Raw genomic sequence first — 26,775 nt, forward strand, 5'->3', positions numbered from 1 at the left:
TTCTTATATAAACTTTCATAAATTATCAATTGTTTTTTACAATATGATTATTAAGAAAATATTACAATAAAAAATTAGTATTGATAATTATGAAAAAACAAAATTAAAGCATGTGTTATTGTACTTTTAGTGTACTTATATTGTAATTTCAATGCATAACTATGACACATACATTTTGGAACAAACTTAATAGTGTTAGAAGCATTGTCTTTATTCTACTATATTGATTTCTATATTAGTAAGGCATCCCAATGAATTAGCATCATATACTAGATGCATTCTTATCAGCAATAATTCTTATAATGAAACTCATACACCTTATAAAAAAAATGTCTTATAAGGTTAATTTATAGTAGATGAAATATTAAAAAATATATAAAATATGTGACAACCATTCATCAATGCTTGTTTAAAAGGAAAATTTTAAAATAAAGTTAGGTTATGCAGTAATGTATAAGACATTTAAAGTATTCATGTTGTAAGATCATTATATTTTTGTGGTACGTGTACATTGGCTTTTATATTAATACATAATATCGGTGTACTAGCATTATACATTTAATGAATCATTATTGTGCATGATTTTTATAATAAACCTATAAGTTTTAAGAATTAGATGAAAGAAAAATTATATTCTAAGATTGGTTTATAATCAATGACATTATAATAATAAAAATATGAATAATGATACATATAGAATATTAATGATATAAAACTAATATCATAAATAATAATATTAATAATATGTTAATAATGATGATAATAATAAATATATAATTATAATTTTTTTTTTTAATAAATAACATAGTTAGTCTTAACATATAGTAAATAAAGCACAAAAGGTAGAAAAGAAAAGTAGAAAAGTAAAGTTATATGGGAGTAGAAGGAAAAGACAAAATGGTGTAATTGGAATTATGGAATGATCAAATTGTCAAACTATAACTTGTGAATTTGACAAGACTTTGAGACTTGGTGATCCTTGAGGGAGCTTATCATCACTTTGAGCTAGGTGACCATTTTTTAAAAAAAAAAAAATCGAAAATAAAGCACATGAAAAATTTATTTATAAAGAATAATAACAATTTTGTATTTTTTTATACAAATTAGATATTTAATTTATTAGAATAATTTTGGTGGTAATGACAAACAAAATAACTCCTTAAATAGGTGAAATAATTCATTTTCTCAATTTTATATGCAAAAGTATTTTAAAACAAAAAGGATAATACATTATTTTTGTTCATCAATCCACATTTTGACTTTCATTTTAAAATCCATCTATAAAAATCTCTCTTTATAAATATCTGCCTAGATTGCCTAATCATCTATTCGTTCATTGTCTATAACTTCTTGCCTGATTATCAATTTAGATGTTCATATTTGTATATATTTATTCATTCCACCATGCATTTTGTTGGCTTATTTGTAATGTATACAATTTTGATGAATTGTTTGATTATTTGAGAACCAAATTTCCCCTAACCCACCAATAAAATGCAAGTAAAAGTCCGACCAAGAGGGGTGTTCTTGGCCGGTGGCCTTCCTGATAAGTCACCTTAGCCGTAGACTAGATTTAGATTTTGCAATTAGTACCTTTCTTTTCCTTCTAGGAATCACTATCATCTTGACCAATCTAGCCATGTACCAAAAAGTCAATTTTGCCAAGTTTAAAAAGTTTGCTTTAAGCCTGTTCATCATAGTTGACAGAAGTTAGAATTACAATGAAATATCTAGGAGAAAATGTCCGCAGGAGCAGAGAGAGAGAGTGAAGGCAATACATTCAGTCATGAATTTGATGCAAATCCCAAAGTACGTAATTGTGTCGAATACTCTCACCATGATTGTCGATCTATCGGATCAGACGATTACTATGTTTGCCAAAAATGCCTGGGCCGTATGTGGAATAAATCAATTCCACAAGGAGGGGAAACTGCAAAATTCCGTACAAGGTCACCGGCAAACAGGCTAATGCAGCCAAGGTAATAAGAATCCATGCCTTCTTTTCACCAAAGAGAAGATAGATTGCGCCACTGTAGGCTATCATCATGAATGTTACGGAGAGGAATAGAGTAACAAGGCCAAATACCAACCTCCTGGGAAGGGCAAAAAGAAAATCATCTTCTGCATATCGTGCCGTGAGAATGGATAGGCATATCAGCACCGAAGCAATGGATAGGAAGAGGGAAAGAGCATCCGAAGCTGCAAAAACTTTGAAGGCCTTTTCTTTGGAGAAATTTGGTATGCCAGTATCATCATGGTTGCCACCCGGGATGGTAATTGCTGCCGCAAACACTACAGTAGCAATAAGCGCTGCTGCTAATGCGTAACATTTTGCTGTGCCTTTCATCCATTTCTCCCCTTCTTTTATCAACTTTTCATGTTCCTTTATAAATACCATTTTCGGTTTATCTTTGTTTTCGTTCTCAGATTCACTGAAGGCTCTCGGGGCATATTTTTCAATTTCCTGTGTAAAAATCAAAATGTTTCTAAGATACAGAAAAAGAGTGGATATGTATAAGAAAATTAATTGCCCTTCAAAACAAAAATTATTACCTTAAACCAATGTAACTCGCGTTGCATTTGTAGAGCTGCACCAGAAACGAGACTGAGCCGGTGCGGAGGGGCCAATTTTCCAGCCAAATGCAAGATGTTATTTGAATCATCTTCGATTCGTATTATAAGTTGTCTATGAATACCGGTTTCGCAGATGAGGTTGAAAATCTTTTCATAACGATTTAATACTGCCAATTTGAATACATCCTCATTCAGATACTCGAGTGCATAAGGATATGACTTTATAATCTCTTCCAGAATCTCGGGAATCCCATATTTTGCCCCATTAATGAATGATTGTCTAAATATTTTCTTTGCTCTTGATTCTTCCAAAACTTCAGTACATAGGTGGTTAAGCAATTGAAGAGTCAGAGTATGCATTGTTTTTGTTTCTTGGATATGCTTGATGGGTGGTACTGCAATTAAAATTATATTAAGGACAACATAACATTGAATTCAAGACTTTTGCATGCTTTAGTGGTAGTTTTGTTGTGTCCCTTACCTAACCATCCAACCAGTTCCCAGAATATTGCATTCGCCTTTTGGCAAGCTGTGTGCAACGTAAAATTGAAGCAGTTCAGATGCAAAAGCAGGACTAACAGAAGAAAAAACAAAAAAGCAACCCTAAACCAAGTACCAATTAAACACTAATCTAAATTAAAGTGATCGTGAGAAGTTGCCAACTCATATTGGCTGGTGTAAAGTTTTTTGGGGATTCAATAGGTTTCATATATTTCCCTTAAACCGTCACACTTGAATTTAAAGGCTAGAATCAAGAAGCCTAATGAAACTTGGTACAAGCTCAATTACTTGACTTCTTATTAATTAACAATGAAAATTGTGTATTTCATTGTTAATTAATAATAATATCATCAGGTGACAAGATATTCACAAAATCTATCAGAGCAATGAAAATTGTGTATCCTGCATAAATCTCTGAGTAGTAGAGTATTATCCATTGGAATTTGATTGTAGAGCTGATTTCAAATCCATTACTCGAACTTAAAAGGAAAAAAAATGAAGACAATTTTGTGAGGACAAATTAAAATTGTGAGGACCTCAAATTCAACAAATTAGCATGTCTCTACTGCGTGCAATTTGGCAAATTGGTTTGACCTAACTTGAATCTCGGTGAAGTTGAGAAACCATTTTTAGTACTCAAGTTAGGATTTGGTCGAGTTTCTCAACCAAAAGTTAATTTTGGTTGAGCTCAATTTTGGGCTGAGTTCAGACCAATGCTTCAACAATCTAAGCTGAATTAAACTCCATTAATATTTTATAATATTTGTAGAATGCATTACTATATAATAATTTCAATTTTTTTTTTATAAAATAAGTTCAAGGGAAAAATCATCAAAATTTATGAAGCTAACTCTCAGAAATTTGCCTACCCCCTTGTGAACACTATTTGGAAGGAAAATTGATTAGGAAGTCTCTTAAGCAAGCCAGAAAGGTATCTTGTCCTTTGTATCCCATGCATTCAAAAGTACAGGGACTAATGAATATGAGACCCAAGCATGGTGCCTACTACTTCATCACATTTAGGGATGGTTATATCTACAAGTCCAAAGAATTGCTTTGATTTAGATGTTATATGAATATTGTAAAAAAATTGAAAAGAAAAAACTATTACAACATTAAGGATAAATCATGGACATGAGTATCCATTGAAGAGTTTTAAAAATCTCTATGATGAAAAGGAAATCCAAAGAACAATCAATAGCTTCAAGGACTCCATAGTAAAATGGTTGAACTGAAAAAAGTGACCATAAACTTTTGGATATGGTTCACTCAAAAAGGCACAAGCCAACTATCTCACATCTTTCGAGGTGGGAAAGGAGGGTTACTATTTTGATTGCAACTTAAATCTTGAATAGAATGCCCTCAAAATCAATTACTTCAAATCCATATAGTTAAGAAGCCAAACATAACTCACTTGTGATCCTAAGGGTTAGTAGGTTTAGTTCATGTAAATTCTCATAGATATTGTGCTAGAAAGGAAACAAGTGCACTTTCATTAGATATTCTAATAAATCAAAGGTTGTGTGATGCTTAGTAAACAACTCAATGGGAGTATAATTGAAATTAAGTCATATGAATATAATTTCTTATAGGATGATATTTTGAGTAAAGGAGCATTGAACAGGAGTCTCAATTTATTTGAGGCAATTAAACCAAAGGAAAATACTATGATATCTCATATCGAATAAGGGAAAAAGTTCTTGACATTATATATATATATGAGCTTCTCTTAATTATTTAGACACATTTTAATGTTATGAGGGCTCTTTGAGCCCAAAGTCGATAGTATATATTTACACGGTTGGGAGTGAGTTGTTACAAATGGTATCAAAGTGTATCCTCAACCATGGTATGAGAGTTTGTTTGTTTGGTCCTGTAATCCTATGGGACACAAATGAGGACCTTATGTCTTCATGGGGGTGATTATGATATCCTACATTGAATAGGGAAAAAAGTTCTTAGAATTATATATGTAAGAGCTCTTCTTAGCCATGAAAACGTGTTTTAAATCTCTGAGGTCCCTTTGAGTTCAGAGTAAACAATATCTACTTGATTGGGAGTGAGTTGTTATAGATGTTAAAGATCTTGCTAAGGATATGAGTGACTCGACAAGATAGTAACTTTGAGTAGTGACTTGCCACCTACTAGATTATGCCACTAAGTGTGATTTTACCATTACATATTAATTCACTAGATTTAGATGTGTGTGGGGAAAAACTTGGAACTATCTCATCATTGTAATTGTGGGCATTAAGGTGAAGCTTTCATGTTTGCATCATAAGATCATGATGTTAGGATAGATTCTTTAAAAGCATGATATGATGTAACCATAAATGGAGTTCATTAATACTTACATTATGACTTCAATTTTCTATTTACTATCCTATTTATGAATTATGTATGTTAAGCATTCAAACCTACATCACTTGCATGTACATGACTTGAGTGAATTAGGAGTTACATGGAAAATCTAAGTCATAGATTCCTTGCAAGTTAATGACTCATTCACAACTGGTTCATGGACTTCAATAATCCATTTGAGGGATGACTTGCCCTAGTCATTAGGATGGGTTTCCCATGGTGAGTGTACTAGTGTGTTTAGTTATGTTGGGAAACCTAGATCTCTCCATTCCTATAACCCTAGATTGTATATGTGCATGCAAAATACCCTAGGGTTCTAAATCCTATGCAACATACGCAAAAATCAAAATTTTAACATTCTATAGTCTAGAGAAAAGTTATTAAAAACTTTGAGAAAATAAAAGGCTAATCTTAATAGAGAAAACACCCAAGAGGGGGGTGGGGGGTGAATTGGGTTTTAAAAAAATATTTTTCAAACACAACAAATTCAAGCAAAGAAAACACAAATATAAAGAGATAAGGTTAGAAAGAGTAAACTCAGATTTTATAGTGGTTCAACACTTGTTTGCCTACGTCCACTCTCCTCGACCTCATAACTAAGTGAAGGTTCCACTATACTTGAAGCTTCAACCAAGCTTTTAATCACCTTTACACTTGGATTCCAACTTCAATGGGCTATTACACAATCCCTTCAAGTCTTAACTCACTTGAAACTTTTTAACAGTCAAATAATAAGTTCGAATCTCTCAACCTAGCTCAACAAGGGCTCAAATACAACTTAAATGTTAGGAAGAATCACAAAGGTGCACTAAGGAATATGTAAATGGAGATTTAATGCACTAAGGAAAGAATGAGAGCTTTTAAGGTAAGAACAAGTAGGTAGACAAATAAATGCAAGTGTTCTCTACTTCATAAATGAAGTGGAGTTCTCAATTTATAGGTTTCTAGCCTCGGCAGCCAAAAATGCCAAAAAGTAGTATTGATCAATCGAGTTGAGGGTCAACCGGTTTACTAGCCATTAGACAATAAATACATGGTAGGTGACCATTACGCCTTGACCGATCCTTGACCAAACCTCGATTGAATCTTGACTGAGAAGGCATATCCCTCAACCAAGAATGCAAAGCTACAAGAAGAGAGAATATTTTTTGCATTTCTCAATCGGACCTTGATCAAGAAGGTGTAATCTGTCGATTGGTGCCCTAACTGGTTGAGCCAGTTGATCAGTGCCTTGACCAGTTCACCATTTTTGGCCTGAAAACCTCTTTTTTTTTTTTTTTTTTTTTTTATTCTTTTCTCTTCTAACACTTAGGCAAGGTATTTAGGTAAATTAATATGCCAATTTTGAAACAATTTGCCTAAGGTTCATTTGATAAAACTAGGGTTTTGACAAAAATGTAACTTTAATGCCTAAACCAAGTTTTTAAAGAGCATGAAAAGATATGAAATCCTAAGTGCACCATGCATTCATCTTACATATGTTTCCTATTATTAAAGGGTCTTCTAATTGTCTTGATCTTGCATCCATTGGGTCCTTTGATTAATTTCCAAACTAACACCTAAAATTCTTTATAATTCAAACCAATTAACAACTTAACCATGGTTTGTTATCATCAAAATGCGATTAGGAGAACCCTTGGGCTAACAAACCTTACCTTTGCTTTGAATGGTTCTCAAACCAATTCTACTGAATAAAGATGAAGCCTAAAGAGTCTAGAGGTCTCATACACCGAAAATCTTTAGCTTGATGACTTGATCCATGATCTTGGCACTCCAAAATGTGGGCTTTGGAAAAGAGGAATCCTAGGCTCTCTCTCTAGATGTAGAAGACGATTGTCTCTCAAAAAGTGATTGGAACCCTAACCCTTAGAGGGTATTTATAGCATTGCCCTACTAGGCTTAAATGACTTGAGCCCACTAAGGCTTGGGTCACTTAATCTTGTCTAAAATGGGTCCTAATTGATTAATTAACCATATAAGGTCATCTAATTAATCAATTGATGTCAATGAGATAATAAAGAGAAAGTAAACAATATAAATAATAAATTTATAAATAAATCTCTATTTTTTACATCATGTCATTCTTTTTAGGACTCAATTCTAATAGTTTACACATTAAATAGGATTTACAGTGAGTCAGACATTGGTCATTAGGTAGTCTTGACTTCACCAAGTTGCTATGTTGTATAAGCTCTCAACCTTGAGAGAATATTGATCTAGTGTTAAGGTCTTCAATGGCTTTAACCCATGAGTGAGACCCTAAAGTGGTCATATATTCTCTATAGATTGGGTCACTATGATTGAGGCATGTGATAATAGGTATTCTCAAGATAAGCACCATGATATCTTAGGGGTTCGAGACATTATGTCCCCTTAGGTGATCCTAAGGACATGTGATCATGAAAATTGTGGCCACAATATTTCCTTAAGTGGAATTTGATGTATGCTCTTGGAGAGATATAGTATGTCAATTGATCACATAATAGGAGGATCTAAGACTCAAGGATTGTAGAGGTAGTCTTAAGAGGCTGATAACATTCATCTTGTTAAATTATGAATACCAATTCATGGGGAGCTTGCATGCAATTGTTAGTAGGTCGCAGACTGAAGTTTTCTATCTCAATCTAATATCATAAGGATACTAAAGTGTAGTTGACTCTTTATAGTTAGATTTTGAGTCAACTTTAAAATTGGATTTTAAGGGAGCCAATACTTCCCTATGGGTCCTAGTGGTTCCCACTCAAACTCATATTCCTTGGTAAAAAAATATTTGAGGAATAGTTGGATTCTTTATTTATATGTGTGTATAAGAGCATTTTGGTAAATACGGAAGGTTGCACTAGTACATATAAATAGCCTTTTTAGATTCGGATAATTAATTAATTGGAGCTCAATAGAACAAATTAGTTAATTAGGACCTAATGAGTTAGATTAAGTAACCAAAACATAAGATGAGCTCAAGTCACTCAAGCTAAGAGGTAAGCCTATTTAAACTCCTTAAAGGGTTTAAGGCTTAGTACTTTTCATCCATTCAATCTTCTAGCTTAATATCTTAATAAAACCAAAATGAGAGTGTAGAGTATAAAAATAAAAATGAAAAAGAACTTCTCATGAGAAGTGAGGTTTGCCTCAACTCTCCTTATTCAAACCATTATCACATCTTTGGATTTGAAATTATATCAAATAAACATTCAAATTGTTTTTCTCAATGGAGAACTAAATAAGAAGATCTATATAGATCAATTGACTTGTTTTATGGCAACTAAATAGAAAGGCAAAGTTAACAACTACAAAGGTCCATTTATAACTTACAATAATCATCTAAACAATGGTATATTACACTAATGGGTTTATGATGGTCTAAGAACACTATTGCATGTTTGTTAAATGGTGTAAGGGTAGATTCTATATTCTATTTTTTGTATACGAATGAAATGTTGGTTAGGGATGATAATGAGATGGTTGTCTCTAAAGTGTGGTGGTTGTCAACTTTTAAAATGAACAACATGCTTAAAGCAAACTATGTGTTCAAAGTTATGATCGTAATCAATCAATCAAGGAGACTTTTTGGTTTGTTTTACAAATCATACACAATGAATATTCTTGAAAAAATTCTAGATGTAAAATTGAAAATCTATTGGCATTCATATAGAGAAAGATAAGACCTTAAGCTTTAACATGTGTCATAAGACATTAGATGAATAGGAAAAGATCACTCAAGGTTCCTATATGCTAGCATTGTTAGTAGCTTAAAGTATCCAATGATGTGTACATGAACTAATATTTGTTATATAATTAGGTTAGTAGCTTCCAAGTAGATCTAAACCTTGCTTACGAAAAAGCAATGAATTGGATGATTTTGTACCTCAAAGTCACCATAGGCTATATAATTTGCTATTGAGGATTGAATTTGGACTTGATTAGCTATGACAATGATAATTGAGGTAGCATCATAAATGAACCCAAACCCACATATGGTTATAATTTTATATATGCTCTATGATGTTAGCATATATTGGTGAAATAGAAAACAATCATGTATAACATTGTCTAACATGCATGGAGTTGGGAGTGCATTACTTGTCGTTTAGGAAAGTGACTAGTTTATGATGTTCATACATATTTTTCACAATATTGCTTGTTCTTTTGAGCATACTACTATTTATTGTGATAGCATGGAAACTTTAGCCTATGTCAAAGACCCCCCCCCCCCCCCAAGTATCATAGTTGAACCAAACACATCAATCTTAAATATTAGTTTATATGAGACATGGTTACATAGGAACATATTTCTACTTGATGCATGGTTAAAAATCCCACCCTCCCCTCCCCCCTTGTTAACTAAGCTAATACGTAAAGATGTTTATTAGGGTCAAGTTGAGAGCATTGGATTATGTAGATAATGATTACATAGGAGTTAAGTTAAGAGAATTTGATCATGTAGATTATGATTACATATTGTATATTTCAATTAACCATTATACCTATGATTTATTCATTGTCCAATCTTGTTTGATGGTGCCATTTAATTATTTGTTTTACTTTATCGACATGCACTTTCATTACTTTGCGCAACTAAAACATAATGAGTCCAAACCACTTAGATAGTGTGTTAGGTCATTGATATTTGTAGTACTCCTTTTTGTATCCAATATGACTTACATGTTAGTAGTGACCAAGTATAGATAGTCCTATTGTCTACATTTGTAATGGAGTCAATTGCCAAATCTTGTTAATGTAGTGCTTGATTTAGTAAGCATGTGCAAAACTTCAGTTCTTTACTTGATGCAATTAAACTAAGATTTGTACGATATAGAAGATCTAAGGTACACTCATAATGAAGATCTCCATGTTAGCATGTATATTCATACTATATCTTCTTAGCAATCAAACAAGAATGAATGAATATATTCGTAGCTCCTTCCTCATCTTGTGCATTAATCTTATAGGTCATTATATAGGATAACTTTTATGCCCTTGTGATTTTCAGTCATAAGTTACATATATGGTGTAGTTTGAAATATTTTTCTAAGGGGATTGACCATGTTTAACTCAATGTAAATAAATGTGTTTAAGATATAACGAGACACCTTTTAGGGATGAATTACACTGGTTAAGATGAAATTTAGTTTATACTCTTACACCTTTCTTATCAATGTGTTCAAAAGTTGTACAATCCATTAGTCAATATAAACATGGATGGTAATGATATAGTTGAGAGAAATGCATGATGTTATTTTGCCTACTATGCATGAGTGGGAGACAATGGAGTTTCTATTTCATGAGATACTCTTAGTAGAACTTCATCAACTAAGAACTTGAGAGTAAGTTACATACTTATCAGTTAAGATTCCTCATGGGAGGAAAGTTTAGTTAAGATTCCTCTTGTGGGAGGAGGTTCATATTTAGATTTGGTGGGAATCTGTAAGAGTTGTTTGTCTTTTTGTAATTCCAATTGTAGTCCTTTTGCATGTTTTCAATTTAGTTTGTGGTAGTTGTTAAATACTTCTACTTTAGTTTTTAGCAATTATAATTTTTTAAAGCTTGCTATTTAGGTTTAGATTTACTATATGCTTATTAGATATCTTAATTCCTATTGTATTCTCCTTGGTTAATAATCTTCCAATTTGATTATGGAGTTCAAAGATTTTAACCAAAATGGGGATCGGGGTTTTCAAAGTTAGGAAAAGTATTTAATACAATTGATTTTTGAATAAGTTTGCAAGCTAAGTCTTTCAATTGAACCTAATGAGTTTACATACTAAATCTCTCATTTTCAGCCTTGGTTGTTTCCACTCTTTGCAATTTAATTAGTTTTTTTTTCAAATATATATATATATATATATATATATACTCGAGTTTTTGAGTAATTATGAGTTGTATTGTTATATTTAGTAGAATTTGACAAACTAAAAATGCTTACCTTTGAACAATCGAGTCCAACAGCACATTTGTGTGGATAGTTCATAGCTACCAACTTGATTCTTCATGCCTCCTCTATTAGGTTGACTAAGAAAATGGTTTAATTTCACAGGAACACCTTAAGAATAAAAATGTCAAGAAAAAGGAAGGAAAATTATGCTTTGTCTAATTTGACTCCAAGACTTAAAGGAAAAAACATAATAATATAATAGTTATTATAATGAATATAATAAAAAGAAAATTTGTCATGTTCTTCCCAATACTCATAAAACCCCTTTCAATGAAACTTTGTAAGCTATACTAATACAAAATAATGGTCCATATAGTAAAAGCTCAATAAATGAATGTTTGATAAATTAATAATCTTACTTATAAAACAAAATATCCTAGTATTAACTCAAGCCAATGTACTAAATTAGTAATCTTGCTAAATACATAAGATAAAAATATTTTCAAAAATATTTAAGGGATTAAGAAATATAAACTAATAATTGATGAAGTATAAACAAAAAATCATAGTATAGCAAATAGAACTTTATAATATAGTATTAAGTATTTTTTTATAACTTTTATTTTTCTAAATTCACTTCTTTTAGAATTATCACATATTTGAAATAGCTTTATCTTTTACAATATTAAGTTTTGATGCCACATCTTTGTTGGGGAGTCTTTTTTTCTTTTACAATCAATAACTATTTTTTTTTTCCTCAGTCGCTTAAGTTTCTATGTGTTAACTTTTAACCACGTGTACTATTTTTAAATTTATAAGTCATACATGTACAAATAATGTACAATAACAACATAATACTCCTCATCAATTAATAAATAACCATTTATCTATAAATCAATAACCTTGCTAAATCATATTTTTTCTTGGTCCCAAGAGTATTATTTTATAAGAGTTTTTCTCTATATAGTTCCTTCATTGTAGGAATTTCTTTAGGTTAATATTACTAAAGTTGTAATTTAAGAAAAAAAACATATTATGGAAACTAAGAGAAATTTGAAAGCTATAAATTAGTGTTTTATATCATTCTTTTTTTCCTATGAATGCCAAAGTCATTGTCAAATAAAAAGAGTAAATAAAGTAATTAATCAAGTAATTAGTTGAAAGCGAAATAGGTGACTTAAAACTATTGCTTTGGTTCATGTTTGTTTGAGGTATAGTAGATCATAAGAAATAAAATCCTCTAGCTATGTTTATTTGATAGAATAAAAAAGTGAGTGTGTGGTTGCTCCACAGGAGAAGACCACATGTTAGCCAAAGAGTAAGTAACTAGAAAGCTTACACAAGTGTTAAATGATCAATTTCTCACCTAAGCACATTAATGAGAACTAAATGTTGAATTAAACCATACTCATGCACCCATACTAAGACCCATGCCTCCATGTGGGGAGACCCTAATTGGTCCCTGAAAGGAGAAGTTTAACAATGGCAACATCCTCTATGCCATGTTAGTATTCCAAAACATAGAAAGTTAACCTTTGAGTTGATGCTTATTTGTCTGGTAGTTTCCACATTCTTCTTATTAACTTGACATTTGAAGGCTCTACGACCATTAGGAGCCTAGAGTGCTCACTTTAGGTTCCTTATGATTGTAAGGTCCTAACCATCCATTGAAGTAAGAAAGTGAACTAAGAGTTGGAAAAATGGTGTCATCTATGGTGAAGATACAAAAATTCAGCTCACTAAAAAATCATAGTAAAGCTACTAAAAAACACCCCACCCCTAGGCAAGGACCTTCATTTAAGTACTCCTTGAGGCCTTCCCAAATCAAAGACCTAACGTTGAAGAAATGAAGTAAACTAAACTTGGTTCCATGCATGATAAGGTTGAAAAGCCTGCATAAAAACCTACAAAAATCTTGCTCCTTTATAAGAATAACTTGAACCTGCAAGGGAAGAAGACCTATAAAAGGAAATCATAAACAACAAAGAAAAAAAGTCCCTCCCTCATTTGAAAAAGATTTCTTTGAATGCAAAAACCTATTTTTTTTTTGTATCAAGAAACCTTCCTTTGTATCCAAAAATTGGTGGAATAAAAATTTTCAATTATCTATGAAGAGTTTTAGCTTCTTCATATGGGAATGCATTAAAAGCCTTGAAGACATTGTTTAGATCTATAGTAACAATTAGGCAATAGAAACTATGCAATAGAGTCTTGGTAGGGAAAGGCAATCATGATAGAAATGAAGTGGAGCAATGAGTGAGAGCAAACCCTTCAATAGATGGAAGAGCTCATTAAAAGAAGCAACTAACTCACTCAAGAAAATGTTGCCTTTAGGGTAAGGGTAGACAAATACCAATGTGATTTTGACCAACAGCTCTCATTGGCAAGCACCAATAAGATGCAAGTTAATGAATAATAGTTATCGAAGCAACTAGATCAACATCTAGATTAAATTAGGAGAGAAAGGTGAAAGAAACCTTAATTAAACTAACCAAACAGACCACCTTGCCAAAGGCCCCAATGCTCTAAGGGATTCTTGCCACCAGAGCTACCACAAAATGCATAATCTTGGTGAATAAGGTGATTGATCCCAAGTCCCTTTAGAAGGAGAATGAGGCCATATGAGAGTTTTCCCTCCCTAAGTTCAATTTCTTTCAATGAAACTAAAGACACCCTAGACTACTCATGCATTTCTATGCATGTGATAATCTTAGAGAAGGGAAATGATCGACTTTTATGCAAAATCTTCCCCTCCATCCTCTAAGGACTAACTTTGTTTTGTTTTTATCAACTTACCTTAGAGTTTGTTCCTGATATCGAGACCCTAAGGATGAAGTCTGTCTCTTAGTACATGAACTTAAAAAGACAAAATAAAAGCCTCAAATAACCCAAGGTAGTTATAGCTACCATTCATGGTGGATCATCTACTAGATTTGAGCAACTAGGCAAGGTATCAAGATGTTACAAAAGCATATGGCGATTGAAGCAAAAGTCCTCACATCCTTGCATGAAGCAACTACCACTTGCCCACATGTCATATGCTTCTCTAATAAAGGCTTAAGAGGAGTCCAAACCCTGCTCAAGATCCATTGGTTATTACTTTAAGAATTATTGACTACAACATGCACCTATTCTTAGTTGACCTAACAAGTTTAGTTAACTTGCTAAATTTATTAGCCCATATATGAACAAGTGAGTATGGACGAAGGAAAACTAGTGTCAAGTCTTAGGTCATTGGTGGGACTAGACAAAGTCCTATGTGGCTCAACTGGGGAAGTCGCTCTAATGGTTCCAATTGGTTGTTGCCATATAATGACACAATTCTTTGTTATGGATATCCTTTTCCCGATAATGCCATTATGGGATGACCATGGATATACAACCTAAGAGGAACACTATTCGCATACCATCACACCATTAAATTCCTAATACTACAAGGAATATGGGAAATATATTGAGACAAGGTGGCACATGAGTATGTTACACCATAGCCCTTAAAGCGGTCATCAAGTGCATTATCTGGGACCCTTAGGAAGTTCATAAATCAAAAATCAAATACAAATTAGTAGGTGACCTAAGAAGGCAATTAGAGAACCTAGGGAGTCATTATTCTAGAGCCCCTAAACCTAGGAGGTTCCTTCTAGCCCATGCAAAAAAAAAAAAAAAAAAGGTTTCAGATGGCTACTAGAAAAGAACACATCTTTACTAGGAAACTACAAGACATCGTGGGCATCGATCCCCAAGTTACATGTCATCGACTCAACATAAACCCTAGTGGTTATCTCCTTAAAGACATTAGATTGTGAAAAAAAAGGTATCTAGGCTCTTAGATGCTAGATTTGGTCATCTAGGTCTTCTAACAACAAATAGAAGTTAGTATGCTAGTTTACATTAATAACATGTTAGTAACAAGTAAGAAGAGGAATGAGTACTTGATCGACCTCCTAAGAACATTTCAAACTCTTCAAAAGTATTAAATGAAGCTAAATCAATGAAGTGCACCTTTAATGTAGGGTGTGGAAAGTTCCTTAGGTACTTGGTTACATACAAAGGAATGAAAGCTAACCTAGGCCAAATAAAATCAACTTTGGAGATACCAATGACCAAAAGGGCTAGAGAAGTCCAAAATCTCACTAACAACATTGGTTCTTGAAATAGATTTATATATTGAACAACAACTATGTGTCACCCTTTCTTCGACATTAGCAAGAAGGGAAAATGGACTAAAATAACCAAAAAATGCAACTAAGCCTATGAATCACTAAAGCATTACATGATGCTAACCCCCATTCTGGATAAACCCTAAGATAAGGAGGTCTTACAAGGTCTCAATAGCAGTAGTAAGTGGAGTGTTATCTCAAAAAAAGAGGAAAAGAGGAGCAACCAATGTACTATGTCTAAAAGGCCCTCTTAGATGTGGAAACCTGAGATATATATAAATATTGAAAAACTAGTGCTTGCCCTTTAGATCGCCACATTGAAGCTTCAATGTTACTTCCAAGCACATGTTATTAAGGTAAGAACTAAGTGATGAGAACTCAAACTTAATACTTTAATGTCTTTAAAGAGCCCACTTTAGTGTATTTGAGGTACCAAAAAATTAACCTAAGGTTTTGTTTTTTTTATAATACCTTAGAAAATTATGTTTGATGCATTCTATGACCATTCTACATGCTTTAAGGTGTTTTTTTGTTAGGATAAAATCCTTAAAAGCATGACATGATGTAATAAATTTGGAATTGATTATTTATTTAATGATGTTCTAGTTTTACTTTTATTTATCCTTATTCCATGTATTGTACTTTATGAGTATTCTTGTCTACATCTTTTGCATTGTACATGACTTAGGTGCATTAGGAGTTGCACAGAAGATTTAAGTCATGGGTTTCTTGCAAATAGATTATTTGTTCACAATTGGTTCATGAGCCTAGGCAAACCATTAGAGGTTGTAGTGCACCACCTCCTAATTGGAGGGATGGTTAGTCTTGGCCATGGGATGAGTTTCACATGATAAGTGCACTAGTGTGTATGGTTTCTCATTGGATGAGACCTATGGTGAGTTATGACTTAAGCCTATCAAGTTGTCATGACTCCAACGAGCTATTTCATTGTATTATCTCTCAACCTTGAGAGAATATTGAGTTTGTGCTGAAGTTAATAATGGCTTTGATTTATGGGTGAGGTTGTAAGTTGATCATATATTCCCTATGGATTAGGTCAATGTTGATGGAAGTCGGTAGCAATAGGTATTCTTAATAAAGGCACCATGATATCTCTTGGGATTGAGACAGTGTGTCCCATTGGGTGATCCTAAGTAGGTGTGTTCATGGAAACTATGGCTATAGTAGTTCCTTAAGTGGAATTTGACATAGAGTCTTTGAGATCTAAGATATGTTAATTGAACACACAATAGGAAGATCTGTAGCTCAAGGATGGTAAAAGTAGTCTTGAAAAGCTGATGGCTTTCACCTTGTTAGACTACGAACACCAATTCATGGGGAGACTAAACATAATGGACAGTAGGTCACGGACCCGAACACTTAGTGTCTTCGTTGTTAGTTACATAAAATACCGGAGTTTAGTTGATTCTCTGTAGTGCGATGTTGAATCAACTTTAAAATTGGACTATGAGGGATCCATGGTATTCCTATCGGTCCCAATGGTCCCCGCTTTGAGCTTATTTACCTTGTTGGCATGGGTAATGAGGGTTGGATTGACTCTAGGTTCACTTTTGTGTATAAGGGTATTTTGGTAATTATGTAAGGTTATATAGGAGTAAATGAACAAGACCTCTAGATTACGCTAATTGATTAATTAGTAGGTCTTATTAGGTTAATTAATCAATTAGAACTCATTTTGGGCTAGATTAAGTGACCCAACCTATGTGGGCTCAAGTCACTTAAGCCCACTTAGAAACCCTATAAATAACCCCTAGGGGTTGGGGTTTCCATAACTTTTGGCTTCCATCATCTAGAGAGATAGAGAGTCATAACCTTCACCCTCTTTTCCTCCTCATTGGAAGTGTGCTAAGATCAAGGTTCGAGTCATCGGGCGGAAGACTTCGAGTTTACGAGACTTCTGGAATTTCAATTTTCATCTTCACCATGTGGATTTGATTCGAGAACACCCGAATCTAATAGTTTTTGTCAGCACTTTTTTAATCCTTTTAAAGTATAAAAATGCTATTTTTCCGTTGTGCATAGGATTTATAAAAAACCTAAGATAGTTATGCATGTTCCTAACCTGATTCGGACTAGGGAAACAGAGAGAGATTCAGGTTTTTCCCATCATTTTTGGTGCAATAGAACCTTGTTAGGAACTCATAGAGACAAAAATGCCCAAGTAAGGTGGAAATATAGATTGCACACCCAAAAGGTGTGCAAGACTCAATCATGCACTTCTTTCTTTGTGTAGAGCCACATAGTGAACCTCCCATGTATACCTTAAAGACCAAACACACAAGACCTCTCTAATGCTTTGGACCAAATTTTACACCCTATTCAAGCAACTCAATCTGCAAACCTCTTAAGTGCTTTAAGCCAAGATGTTGCGCACCCCCTCACTTGAGTCAACAGGATGTGTAGTAGTGCAACCCCTTGATGTCATCTAAATTACAAATCATTCTTACCTCTATAATAGCTAAGTACTTAATAATTCTTCTAATGATTGGCTCACCCACCAAAGTAGTATGTTGTTCATACCTCAAAGTCTTCAATTGTACTACCAAAACGTACCCTGACCAAATTACATAGAGAAAAAGGTGCAACTACTGACCATAAGCTAACACATCAAGAATGAAGGTGGGTTGATTGTAATGACAAAGGACTTGACCCTTAATATAAGAAGAGACAAGTCTAGAGGAGTGGTGTCGGAGTAGTTGGAATGACCGGGGAGGGGAGGGGGGACATTTTTTTGTATATAAATGGAGGATTGTGAATATACAAGTGGAAGCAAATTATAGAAAGTGAAATTATAGATAAGTTTTTCTTCTTATAGGAACAGAAGTAGGAATAAGAGTAACTTAATGTAATTTAAGTTTTTAGTTTTCCATTGTAATCTTTTCTTTTCATTATAAACTTTCCCTAATTTCTAGTTTAATGAATTTTCTAGTCTTTTTAATTATTCTTACATTTCAGTTTTTCAATTTCAACTTACAAATTTGCATTTTTAGTTCTTTACTAAATTTTTAACATGCTTAGATAACCTTTAACACTCTAAGGGGTAAGAGGAGCTCAAGTCTCCCATATCTTAGTTTAGCTGTCTATTGGTTTATCTGTGCATTAGTTACAAACAATATGATCTCTATTAGTAGTTATAATGACAAAAATAAGTAACCATGGGGAAAAAGTCTGTGTTGCATTGGTTGTGAGCATTGTAAGTCAAGCAACCTTGGAAGCGTACTTAGGCATTGTTTTAATGATTCTTTCTACTAAGTATAGGCTTATTGCCATGAAAAGAATCTTATCTAAATCATTTGGTTGTAAGGATATATATATATATATATATATATATATATATAAAGAGCAATTAGAGAGAGATGAACCTTATTAAGGTGGTTCTTGTTCATTTGAAGCAGGAAACCTTTTTTGTATAAATCCTTGCTTTGACCCTAAATCTGAAAGCATAAGTTCAAAGCCTTGTTGGTGAGTTGTATCTGAAAGTGGTGATCCTAGTGAATCTCTAGGTTTGAGGTTTTCTTTCCTTTAATTTTCTATTTTTTAAACTTTGTGTGTGTATGTCCTTTTTATTTATAAAATCATTTTTCTAATCTTTTAGCTCCCATTCACACTCCTAAAGCTATTACCTTAGTTGCTACCAATTTAAAGTTCCTTGTGGAGGCAACCTAACAACTATACAACTATTAATTTTTTTATTTTTTGGTTAAGGAGTTGAGAGTTTCAATGAATGATCTAGTTTAATTTCTCTTTGTAAAACTTAACTGTTAAATATATTTCCAAGTTTTGATAAAAGAAATGAATTAGAGAATGATAAACCAAAAATTAGTGTCGTCATTGGGGAACTTTCAACATTGATGACTCTATAGGTATTTTTGTGTATATGCTTTTTGTTTTAGAAGCTTAACAAGTATATTTCACCCATTCCCCACCTATCTTTTAGTTGGATTTTTTTCTTTTTTTACTTAATTTGTTTTCTTTGGATTTTCTTTTTATTCTTAGTTTTCATTTTTAGTTGTTAAATCCAACATTTCAAACATTTTCTTTAAAGTGATATGATGTATTAGGGAAATGATTTTAAAGGAAGGGTACTAAGAGTGAGTTTGAGAGTGATTCTATGAAGCGTTTCTAACATTTTTAATACTTGAGTGATAAAATGTTGATCTTCAAGGCGTCATCAGAAGGCTTCTCAATATCTCTTCTACTGAAAAAATTTTCTTGACTGAAAGTGGCTCTTAACTAGAGGGGAGGACATCCCAAAAATTTTAGGAAACCATGAAGAAAAATTTATCAAAATGGATGCTTCCAATCTACCTGTGGGAAGTAAAGAAAAAGTGAAGAGCCATTGGCTAGCTAGAAGCTAGCCAAAAACTTGTAAATAGCTTTCATTTTTCATTTTTTATTTTTGTTGAAGTCAATAGCCACAATACTAAAATAATCCAACAAGCATTCAGTGGAATGAGCATTTGGACAGAAAGGGATCACATTAAATTTAAAAGCATTGACCATATTTTCAATTATTATTACTTTATCTTTGGGACGATATCAACATATAAAGAGCATTTGAAGTTAACAATGGTTGATATTGAACTTTATTGGTCAATCTCACACTCAGTGCAGAATTCCAAATTGTTTCCAACTTTTCTGGGGAAAATGGAGAATTTTTTTAAAAAAATTCCTCATGTATTTTTCTGTAATATTTTTCTTGCATTTTTATATTATCCAAAGACAGAAAATTAATAATTCCTTTCAAGTTTTTTTTCTTTTTTATTTATAGGACAGAGCTAAACAGAATTAACATAAAAGAAAATAACTTGACTTATAAACAAAAGCAAGGGAGATGCAATGACAAACACAAAGCAATTTAAAAGGGGCAAGCGAGTAAAGAAACTAACAGTGATATATCATGAGTTGCCATAAGTTGAAGCGACTTCCACTTCGGAAAGCCCAAGGCCTTTTAGCCAATACCGTCAAAGGGGCTTTATCATCATCAGAATAAATATCATCATCAGAATCTTTAGCATCACCGAAATGGCATGTGGCAAGGTCAGGATAACGTTTAACCAGATACAGTGCTACATCTGCATATTATAAAATTTTACATGGGAACACGACAGTAATTCATATCAAGAAAATAGATAGGGGATGGTAAATATAGCTCACCATGAAACCCCACCATTAGTGCTCTGCGCAGAAGTTCGAATCCAGGCTTGTCTGCGAAAGGACTTGGATCTACATCATCTCTGGTGACGCTTAATAAATATAAAGTCACCTCTTTATGACCATACCTAACAGCGCTGTGAAGAGGCGCAAAATTGTCGCGTTGGCAGATATTGGGCAAGCTTGGGTTTTTGTTCACTAATAACTTGACTGCTTTTATATTGCCAGCCCTTGCAGCGTTGAAAAGGGCAGTGGCGCCATCAGAATCCCGCAGAGCCAGTGCCTCCCTTGGCATAAACTTAACCAACTTCTCCACGAAACCCATTCTGGCCTCTCCTAACTCAACTGCTATGTGAAGCACTGAGGAATCATCTGTTCCGATTGGGGCGGACAATGATCGTGGATCATCCTTCAATAATTTTGAAGCACTTTCCCAGTCACCATTGAGCACAGCTTTGTACAGGTCCAAGTAATAGAATTCTGCAGTCACAAAACCAAAAGATGTATAGGTCAGCCTAGATTTCCCTGATATGTATATTTCTTCAACGTTCACAACATCCTAATACTAAAATTATTTTTTAAAAAATAAATCATTAGGAAAGAAAGTAAATTGAAAAAATAAAAGGTAAGAAAAAGAGAAATAAAATCAATAAATTAATTATTTTTATATGCTATTCATTTCACTAATTTTAATTATATTTGATTTTCTTAAAAAAAAAATTTGATATAACCAAATACGGGAAAATCATTTTCCTTGATATCTTTTCTTTGCTAATTATTTTCTTGGACTTCTTTGTTTACCTCTAATCAACATCTTTATATCTTTCAATAATAGTTTGAACCTCCAATAAACTACATGAATTAAAATTTAATTTAGTTTCATTTTATTTTTTTTAACAGCAGGTTGTAAAACACTTCTACTTGTATACTAATGATGCCCAAAAGTGGCAGAAGGACTTCAAGCGGAAATGGACATGAACATGGTTTTTAGCATCTTACCGGAGCTGCTAATCCTTTGCAAAGATGAAGGGGACGAGACTGGAGCATATTCATCAGCAATGTCGATTACCATTGTTTGGGCTGTCATCGATTACCGAGATGGTAATGAAGAGGAAGTCATTGCAGTAAACTCCTCACCATGCTCAGCAATGTCGATGTCACTGTTTTTAGGACTGTTTGCGCTGTTGTCATTTCTAAAACGTAGTGAAGAAGAAGAAGCCATTACAACAAATTCCTTATCGTTCTTATAGTCATTTCCATGTTTAGCGAAGTTATTCTAATGTGCAACAGAAAACCTAAACAAAATCTGCAGTTGACAAAGGTCAAAATTAACTTACCTCGCAGATGGATTTGTTATCCATGATAGAAGATTATATTTAACTATATCGAGGCAGAGAAGATACTCTCATCCAAAGAGAAACAACTGCAGCCCTTTTTCCCACTGTCTTCAAAAGATACTGGAAATCGGCCAGGAACCATTGAAGCATAAGAGGTGCAATGATAGAGTCTTCCAAGTAACCTTATTTAGTTGAGTATTGGGTAAGGAGTAGATAGCGTTGAAAAGTTTTGATAATTTTTGTTGCGAAAAAACGATGTTTTATATATATTATTATTATTGTTTATAAGATAACGAAATATTCAAATATGATAAATAATAGTAAACATATATCGAATATAAAATTTTTTTTACAAGAGATGCAATTAACATTTTTTTTCTTCAATAATGTGTATAATATATACCATGTGATGTATTATTTCTATTTTAAGTTTTGTTTGGATGTATTTTTTATTTTTTATATATAAAAAATGAATTATATTTTAAAATTTATATGTGATATAAAAAAGTTATTATTTTTTAGTATTTGATATAATACATTTATATATTTACTAAATTATGACAATAAATGAAAATAAAGTGGAGCGGACGATGTAGGTTAAGGATTAATGTCTTTCACATTATAACATCTTTCACATTTAATCCTTTCTGAAGTGAATGCAGTGCAGCAAAAGAGAAGGTACCATTAACTTGAATGCGAGAAGGGTGATTGATCTATCAATCTGTACGTGTCCTTCTTGAAAGGGACCAGATTCTATGGGGTAGGTTAAGGATTAATGTGGGTGCCTGTAGCATGAAAGTGAAAGGAATTTTGGGTCACCAAGGCGCCTCCCATTAAAATATATCTTTTAGCTCCTTTTAAAACCTATATTTAGTATCCTCTTTCCCGTGTTACGTGAGTGTCCTATCGTCCTCCCATAAAATTAAAATTTTAATTAATAATTAAAATTTTAAATCAAAAATAAAATTATAATTACTAATTAATATTTCAATTAAAAAATAAAGTTTCAATCAATAATTAAAACTTTATTTTTGGCTAAAATTTTAATTGATAAATAAAATTCTAGGTTAATAGTTTTTTGTGAAAAAGATTTATATTCTTTCTACGGGCAAGTTGTTTCAATTTCAAGTGTATTTAGTCTTTTTACACAATATTATTGTCGAGTGAAGTGAAAAAAAAAACATAAAATTAAGAATTTCAAAAAAATTAAAGGATATAAAAAATGTGAGAAGGGTATAAAGAATATGAAGAGGGTGCATGAAATGTGAGGGTATAAGAAATGAAAAACAAAATTCTCATCCCCTCTTCACATTTCTCATACCCTCCTCACATTCTTTGTACCTTCACCAACTTTTGAATATTTTAATCTTTTAATTTTAACTCATCTACCCTTATAAATCTTGTCTTTAAGGAATATGAGCTTGAAGCAGGGACCGTTGGGATCCATAGGAGTACTGGCTCCCTTAGAATCAAATTCTAAAATTGATTCAACATCCCACTATAGAGAGTCAACTGCACTTTAGTACCCTATGTATATTACAATAAGACACCAAGTACTTGGGTTTATGATCTACTATCTATTGCATGCAAACTCCCCATGAACCTGTTTCCGTAATCTAATAAGGTGGTGTTGTCACCTACCAAGATTACCCCTCAAATCCTTTAGTTACAGATCATACTTATTACGTGATTAAATGACATACTCTACCTCTAATGAGCATATGTCAAATTCTACTAAGGGAGTTACTATGGCCACTGATTTCATGATCACATGTCCTCTAGATCACCCAAGAGGACATATCGTCTCAATTCCATGAGATATCATGGTGCCTCTATTGAAAACACCTATCCTCCATCAACAGTGACCCAATTCATAAGGATATATGACCACTTTAGGGTTTCACTCATAAGTTAAAGTCTTCTATTAACTTTGGCATAGACTCAATATCCTCTAAGTTTGAGAGTCTATACAGTATAGTAGTTTGGTGAATCATGACAATTGATAGCCTTATGTCATGATTCCTCGTAGGTTCTATCTAGTGTGCATCACATACACTGGTACTCTTCATAGGAAACCCATCCCAGCGGCTAAGACCAATCATCTCTCTAATTAGGAGGTAGTGCACTATAGTCTCTACTGGATTGCCTAAATCCATGAACCAACTGTGGATAACTTATCTACTTACAAAGAATCCATGACTTGTACTTTTGTGCAACTCCTAATGCACCCGAATCATGTACAATGTAAGAAACATGGGTTGAATGCTCAAATCAATGTTAATACACTAGAGGGATAACAAGGGGGCAGTTAAGTCTAACTTTATTACATCATGTCTTTCTTAGTTAAGTTTAACTTTATTACATCATGTCTTGCTTTTAGGGGCTTAATCCTAACAAGCTCCTACTACCCCAAAAGTAGACTGGGGTACTGTAGAAAAAATCTACTCTACAATCACATCACCTCTCTATACCATCCCACAACAAGGTATCACTTGTTTTCTATATGTTATCTCTTATAGTGGTACTTTAGTTATTTGGACTATGCCACCGTCCCATATAACAATATCTTAGACGATATAGCCAATGGAAATACCCATAAGCTAAAAGGCTTCCTTTGTTGCTATAGAAGTAACAAAAACCACTTAGAGTGTACACATTCCCTGATGTAGACTTGCGAGAGTCCTCATCAAATTGAAAGTCCAATTTCTCAATACAAGGACTCACAAACATATCATCCTTCGTTCTCTAAGGATACTAGAGTATATGTTTGAAATTCGCTCAAAGCTCTAATCAAGAAATGAACTAATATTCACTCATTATTCCTACAACAAAGCAAATATCTGGTCTAGCACATAACATTGTATGCTTAAGGCTATCCATTGTAGAGGCATTGGATACCACCTTAAGGTGATCTCTCTCCACAAATGTCCAAGGACATTGATCCTAAGAAAGATAACTCCAAATCCAAAGAGTAACAAACCCTTCTTGGAGTTTTACATCATATACTTGACCAAATGCTCATTAATGTAGATGACATGGCATAATTTTTCATATTCCTGCAATGCTAAAGGACCTTAACCTTAAGAATATAATGCGCATTCCTCTAAATTTTTATCTAGAACTGAGTAAACAACTAGATATTGACAGATGACAATATCCTTACATCATATCCAATGAGTAGATTATCATCCACCTACAAGATCTTCGAGCATTACTACACTCCCCTGTGCTTTCATGTACACACAAGGCCCATTGCTAAGAAAATGTTTGGTTACTATATCTCATAAATCAAACACACTGCAATAGATAAGAGTAATATACTAGATTTGAGTATGATCACTGTTGAAAAGGTTTTCCATAGTTGAAACAAAGTTTCAAACTATAACCTTTAATTATAGTCTTAGCCATATAAAACTCAAGCTTTCCATCTACTCCTGTGTTCCTCTTATAGACCAACTTACACCTATGAGTTTTATCTCTTTAGGTGCTCCTACAGGAACCCAAACTATGTTAGAATACAAAGATTCTAACTACCTCTTCATAGCTCATTACCTTAAGTGAGTATAAACATTGCTCAATGCTTCATCATAATCTATGACATATAAACTTCCATTACGATGAGGCATTAGTGTACTAGAAATCATAGGAACGGTATGCCTTTAACCCTCTAGATCCATAATATCCTATGCAATGTGGGACTATTTTCTAATTTCTCCTCCAATCTATATCATTCTTTGTCTTATTCCTTATCATATAGTCTTAAAAATTTTTTCGACATTTGTGCTAACAAATATCTTTTAATGATCCTAACTATAAAGGTAGTAACCCAAAAATGCTCTTATATATCCTATAAATTGACATACCTCTTAAGAAAAAGGGTAACCACCTTTTTAAAAAATAGTAGGTAAAATGTACTTGATACATACTTTCAACCTTTTGCTTGTTTTACATTTTGGTCTCTTATATTTGAAATCCATCATTTTGCCTATTCAAACTTATTAGAAATCAACACTTGAATATCATTTGCAAACCCTTTATAAATTATAAAAAGGATCTTTTTTTTTTTTTTTGTATTCTTGTTTGAACATTGGTTTGAATTTAGGTAAAACCAATTTTGAATTCATAGCCTTGGGTAGTATTTCCCAAACATCTTTATTTTATTATTTATTATCTAACCCTTCATGTCTTGTGAAAGCACGTTACAAGTTATCTATGCTATCCAGGTACACCCCCTATCACCTTTACCTTCTAAATTCTATGAATATGCTTGTCACTATGAACCGTGCCTATGTTGGTAGTGCATGGGTGTCTTGATATATTGTTTCATTGTTTGATTATTTATGATAAAGTGCATGCTGGGTGATATTCTATTTGAACTAACTTTAATGTCTTGTGATAGCGCTTAAGAAGCAGTCCGGGTACGCACCCTAAATCTTCTTTATGATTTGTGATTAGTTCTTTTGTTTAGCATGCTATTTTTTTTAAATCTCCTTAGTCTACCTAGGCACCATCAATCAACCAATTAATTGTCCCAATTCTCTCAACTTAGCTAGTAAAGACCTCTTTAGGGCTTAGAGGGGTGCTACCTCTTAGAGGTAACTTCCCAATAGATAACCTGATTCCCGAACCTAGACTCGGGTTTTTCAAAGACACGCTTTTCCAAAAACTATAGAGTCACTTCTTTAGGGTTTTATTTCTTATTTTATTTTCCCTTTTAAAATAAAATAAAATAAGTGGCGACTCCGACTTTTCCAAAATTAATTTTTTTTTTTTACCAATAAAAGCGAATATCATC

General features: G+C 33.0%; 1 protein-coding gene across 1 annotated transcript; it reads right to left on the reverse strand.

Moving 5' to 3' along the window:
* Positions 1 to 1,640: 1,640 nt before the first annotated feature.
* Positions 1,641 to 22,076, reverse strand: LOC117909645. The gene is made up of 8 exons (XM_034823737.1): positions 21,981 to 22,076; positions 21,643 to 21,836; positions 20,647 to 21,123; positions 20,379 to 20,564; positions 11,360 to 11,476; positions 3,056 to 3,103; positions 2,554 to 2,969; positions 1,641 to 2,464 (listed from the first exon to the last, which is right to left on the reverse strand). The coding sequence occupies exons 2-8, from the start codon at positions 21,728 to 21,730 to the stop codon at positions 1,850 to 1,852; spliced, it is 1,947 nt and encodes a 648-aa protein (XP_034679628.1). The 5' UTR covers positions 21,731 to 21,836; positions 21,981 to 22,076; the 3' UTR covers positions 1,641 to 1,849.
* Between the last annotated feature and the right edge of the window lie 4,699 nt (positions 22,077 to 26,775).

Source organism: Vitis riparia, chromosome 19, assembly GCF_004353265.1.
Source record: "Vitis riparia cultivar Riparia Gloire de Montpellier isolate 1030 chromosome 19, EGFV_Vit.rip_1.0, whole genome shotgun sequence".
Classification (NCBI taxonomy): Eukaryota; Viridiplantae; Streptophyta; class Magnoliopsida; order Vitales; family Vitaceae; genus Vitis; species Vitis riparia.

Coding starts and splice junctions, on each gene's coding strand:
- LOC117909645 (XM_034823737.1), bottom strand. CDS start 21,730: ATGACAGCCCAAACAATGGTAATCGACATTGCTGATGAATATGCTCCA. Junction 3,104..11,359: donor TTGGACTCGATTGTTCAAAG/GTAAGCATTTTT, acceptor CGTTGCACACAG/CTTGCCAAAAGGCGAATGCA. Junction 2,970..3,055: donor GGAACTGGTTGGATGGTTAG/GTAAGGGACACA, acceptor TTTTAATTGCAG/TACCACCCATCAAGCATATC.